This window comes from Cynoglossus semilaevis, chromosome 2 (assembly GCF_000523025.1).
Source record: "Cynoglossus semilaevis isolate Cse_v1.0 chromosome 2, Cse_v1.0, whole genome shotgun sequence".
NCBI lineage: Eukaryota > Metazoa > Chordata > Actinopteri > Pleuronectiformes > Cynoglossidae > Cynoglossus > Cynoglossus semilaevis.
In genome coordinates, this window is record NC_024308.1 from 708831 (window position 1) to 714244 (window position 5414).

The following is a 5414-nucleotide window of genomic DNA, read 5'->3' on the forward strand; positions in this document are numbered from 1 at the left end:
GGGGGGGGATTTAACGGGGGGGGGGTCAATGGAAGCAGGAAAATCCTAGGACAGGGATTTATACTCCTGTTCACAGTGTCTCTGATGTTCCATCGTGGGATAAAAACCCCACCACTGTGGTGTCTGGTGTCGACGACGGCGCTCAGCATACGAGGTCAGGGGGTCACCTGTTTCCTCTGAAATCTGATCGTGATCTCTGACGCTCCTCTGCTGCTGAACATGGAGCCACGTGAGGACCGGTTGTTGCCAGTTTCATCCAAAAACACCCTCAGAGATAATACTTTCCACTTCTCCTCCGACGTCTGCTCCCGCTGTTGTTGAACCGTGTTGGAACAGCAAAGCCGAGGTTAGGATTCAGAATCTTACACCGAGGTGTTTGACTGGTCGCCCAGAGGAACCACACTCCCTCGTTTGATTACACCCTCTGTGAAATCAAGCGTGTTAACAGACTTATCAGTGGCCCCCGCCGCCGCCGCCATCGCTCTGTCACACGTGGCTTTAAGGAGATTTCTTTTACCCAGGGCTGATTATTGTGCCTATGCATGTCAGTATTTTTCTAATCTGTGTTCAGTGAGGGTTTGCATGAGTGTCTGTGTCACACGGCTCTGCTAATGTGTGTAAAAAGCTGCTGCTCTGTGTGTGTGGCTGTGTGCAAGCGTGTATGAAAGCCCTGAAATAGACACCGTCCTGCGTGCGCAGCGTTTCATATCAGTCGGCCTGGCACACTTAAGAGTTAATGCTTGAAATTTGAGGCACGTACTGTACGGAGAGAAAGGCAAGGAGGCTGCTGTCTGGCAGCTGATTGGTCTGTTTCTATACTGTTGCTGTCATGGTGTGTGTGTGTGTGGATGTTGAATAGCTGCACTTGTGGGGACCTTGTCTTTACTAAAAGGCAGCATTATGTTTGGACTCCACTAAAAAATAAAGATGGTCAAATGAGGTTAACATTTAATTTGGAGTTAGGATTAAAACTAAGGATTGGCTCAACATTTGTAACATTCTGATTATATGAAGTCACAACCCATGAAAACTTGTAACATTCTGATTATATGAAGTCCTTACGAGACATACGTGTGTGTGTGTGTGTGTGTGTAAAACTGTCAGCACTCACATGTTCACTACAGCACTCTAACTGCCACACACATGTGAATCAGTGTGTGTTTATATACTGAAAACAAATCTTAGCTGCAGCAGTAAATAACATCATCCAGCTATCAGGCTCAGCTCCGTGCACCGCGCTCCTGTACGGCAGGTACATTCACAAAGACTCCACTCCTGGGAAATTATACGTATTTTTCTCTCAGCTTTCTTCATATTTACTGTTAATACACAACCAATCACACGCCGGTCCTTCCATCCACCGCAGCCAACGCAGCCCAGAGTGAAAGACGTGTAATTCAATTTCCTTTGTGTATTATTGTTATATTGTTATTGCCAGATATGGAGGCGCATCACGACTGTGTTCTAAACCAACACACTCGTCCGTCACCGCTGTGAGTTCTGTTTCTGTAAGAAGACGTGATTCACCGTCCAACGCCAACACTCAACTCATGTAGACTGTCATGTAGACTGTCATGTAGACTGTCATGTAGACTGTGCTGAATATTCAGAAGACTGGCAGGTTGGACCAGACAGAACTGGAGCTGGAGATGAAGTTCACTCCACCCTCCAGTGTTTGCCATCCTTTTATAATGAGAGGGTGAGAACCGCCGTGAAGTCGGTTCAGGAACAGACGCTCCTTCACCTTAGCACTTAGTAATTGCCCAATGCTAAACGAGAATTAGAGCAAATCTCCCAAGAAGCATTGTGTCAGATTAGCGTTAAAGATTTAATGAGTCGTAGATAGAGGAGTGATAGGTCAGATCTGGCAAAGATTAAACACGTTATGTGGAAAATGATCTGAAGTCAAAGCCAACGTGGGTTTCCCACAGGCAGAAAGAGCAGCACCTGATAATGTGTTGGAAACATCATCCTGATGAACAGCCGCGCCGCTCGGACTAAAAGTGAAGTCATTAAGCCTAATATAAAAGACGCGTGCTGTCAGCGTACATTTGTCAACCTGACGTGATGAACTGGTCCTGAGTGTGTGTGTGTGTGTGTGTGTGAGCGCTGCCATATGTGCACGTGCTCCCACGGCACCTCCGGCTCCGTGACTTATTACTCGTCATCAGTCCCACACCTCTAACCTGTGTGGCAATAACTGAAGCACCGTGATACGGTCAGGTGCAGCACGGCGTAGGCCTGGAATCATCCAAACACGTCCAAGACTAACTTTGACTCCACTGTTTTTATGACTATGTCACCGTGATACGGTCAGGTGCAGCACGGCGCCGTTTATGACGGTCTGTGACTGACGGTCTGTGACTGACGGTCTGTGACTGACGGTCTGTGACTGACGGTCTGTGACTGACTGAGACACAGCAAATCAAGGAGCTGTTCCTGCAAAACGTAACGCTGGGATTTGCCGTCGTTGTCATAATCAGAGCTCCGTGACATCATTTGATGGTGTCAGACTTGGGGTTCCTGCATTTGTTAGTGAGAATATTTAGTCAGTTTGATGCATCACAGAAAGTTCTGGAGACTCCTGCAGCATCACTACCCAAACGTATTCATGGAGATAATCATTTAAATAATTGTGTCCATTAAATACCTGTGGGTTAATGTCTCCGTCCATTAAAGAAATTAAACCCAGCTATAACACAGAGGATAATGAGATTATGGTGTTGCTGCTAGGATTATGGGCTGACGTGCATCTATACACACACACACAGAACACAGCAGTGGTCAGAGAGGCCGCGTTGTTTATGCACGAATCTCTGAGGGAAGTATATCCTCCGTTCACATTAGCCTCTCTTATTTTTCACACAGTAAAAGCGGATTAGTATGCATTATGGTCATGAAATCAAACCCTCCCCGCAGGATTATTGTGGCTCTACTGCAAATGTGCTTTTTCATTATATTTCTTCAGTTAATGAAGCTTTGAAATCCACCGCTGTCTGTGACGGTACACAAATGTGAGCGACTGCAGCTTTTTCTCCCCGTCTTCTCAGAGCAGACGTGTCAGCAAATCTGCCTCACGTCCCTTCACCAAAGCCAAAGCCATATTTCTCCTGTCCTTAGGATATCCTAAAGGATAGAGCAGCAGGAGGAGGAAGAGGAGGTGGAGGAGGAGGAGGAGCCGGCCCTGTAGTTGGACCTCTTTATTAACGCCGTTAATTCACCTCCGTTTTTCTTACAGATATTGATCTTCAAAGGATTTATTCTTGTAGTCGCTGTAACTAGAGCATGGAACTCAACATCGCTGCGAGTCACGACACGTGGGCCTCTTGAGCGAGGAGTGTAGACAAGACACAGTTGTTAGTTGACATGCTGAAGGAATGTGCTGTGATCACAGCAGATGTCGCTCTGATTTATCGGTCCTAGTTGCAGGTCCTTTATCTTGACTGGAGCTGCCGTAGCATGATTCATTTTCATTTCCTTTTATATGGAATCAAAACACCCCCCCCCCCCCCCCCCACAGAGACCTGTATCTTATTGTTATCATCTTTCATAGTTTGGAAATGAGAAACCTACGACGGCCCCACAGATACTTATGGACCTTCTGGACGTCTTCCAGTGTAAACCTGAGCCGTGTTTTAAAGAGGAGCGAATGATCGTACTGTGTGTTTTCAGACAGTTTGTCAACATTTATACTGAGACATTTCTGTAGTTTTATCAACTTTTTTTTTTTTCCTTTTACGTTTGTCAGCTTTTACCAGGGAATCGAGACAAAACAGGGTCAGTGTGAATAAAAGACATTTCTGAAAGGACACTAAGCACAGGGTTGATCGAGGCTGCAGTGACAGGCCAAGAAGCTGTGATTTTCACTGTTGAGTGAAAGGATGCAGAAGGAAGTGGGGGGTTGGGGGAGAGGGTGGAGGCTAAGGTGAAGCCAGCCAGCCGGATCTGCCTTCATCGGTGCCTGCACGAGAGTGAAGGTGCTCATCTGGGAAGTGTAACGGCAGCTCTCCACACTCCTGCATGCTCTACAAGCAGCCTAATGGAGGAAATCAAAGCAGTCAAATGTGATTAGATCCAGCGTGCACGCTGCATTCCAATCAGAGCTCCTTTGACAGATATAGCGCTGCCTTTTATTCCTGGATGTGCGGGGTTCCTGTTCTTGGACGCGTTGCATTAAGTAGTTTTCATCCGTCAACATTCTGTGTGTGAAAACTTCTCCTCTCCTGACTCAGGTGATGGGTAACAGCGGTGTTTCTGTCTGCTGTATCATGTAAAATGGAAGAAGAGCCTGCACCATTTTCGGGACTAGAACATTTCTTCTTCTTCTTCTTTTTTTTTTTTCGCCCAGGGTATTGCATGAGTTTCTCCTGTTCTAGTCAGAGTTCAGCCACTGTTTCTGTACGTTCAGGCTCTGTGTTGCTCCACTGAAGTTCAGTCGGCCGTGAAAAAGACAAAATCTCCCCGGAAAGAATGACTGGATCCAAATAGGACAAATGTTGCTGTAATTTGTTGTCTTGTTAACAGCAGACAGAGGATGTAAAGACAAACTTGTTGCTCACGTCACTGAAGTTCACACCATAAGATCCATGAACATGTATTCACTGGACGCATCATTAAAATGCTGTGGTACATAAGGGCAACTGCAGAAGGTCGGGGTGTGAAAACCCTGCCAATGTTTCTTTAGCAAAACACTTGATGTGAACAACGTGCTGTGTCCTGAGGGCCTGCACTAATGAGCCCACTTTATATGTTCATACCAGGAGAAAAAAAAACAAAAAACTCCACTTTGTATCTCCTCCACTTCATCATGTTTATGTAATGACTCTCTGTGTTCACAGCCCCCCCACTGTCAGAAGTCACCTCGTCCCCTCAGTCTCAGAGAACCACCAGCACCACCACCACAACAACCACAGCGCACCGGGGCGTGGCCAACACCACTGCCACAACAGGGCTCAGAGAGGGCAGCAGGGGAGCTCCTGGAGCGCCTCCCCTGACCCCACACACCACTTCCCCTCCACCTCTGGAGTCCTTCCCTTTACCTGAGCGTTACTGTGAAGCAGCAGAGAGGAGAGACATCATGTGGCCTCAGACCCAGCGGGGCATGTTGGTGGAGAGACCTTGTCCTAAGGGAACACGAGGTAAACAAACCCAGCGCTCCTCCCCTCAGGGCTGTCTACTTACTTACTGTTTTTATATTATTCAGATTTACCTGAAGAGTTTGTTTTACCTGTATCAAACACTGGGACACAGCTGTTTTTTTATTTAGAGGACACTGTGGTAGCTGTGTTGGTGGAAATGGTTTCACTGCAGTTGAAAACACGTTCAGTCTGAAGCGGCTGAGCTGTGGAAGCCGAGGCCCAGCTGTTTCACTCACAGCTCTCATGGAGACATGAATCTCTCATTTGGTTTGGTGT

General features: G+C 46.9%; 1 protein-coding gene across 8 annotated transcripts in view; it reads left to right on the forward strand.

Annotated features, from left to right (window-relative positions):
- Positions 1-5414, forward strand: part of adgrl2a (adhesion G protein-coupled receptor L2a) — a 194200-nt gene that overhangs the window by 162409 nt on the left and 26377 nt on the right. For all 8 annotated transcript variants that reach the window (XM_025064450.1, XM_025064456.1, XM_025064459.1 and 5 more), the window contains one exon: positions 4839-5138. In XM_025064450.1, coding sequence (XP_024920218.1) covers positions 4839-5138 — 300 coding nt within the window. The remainder of the gene's footprint in view (positions 1-4838; positions 5139-5414) is intronic.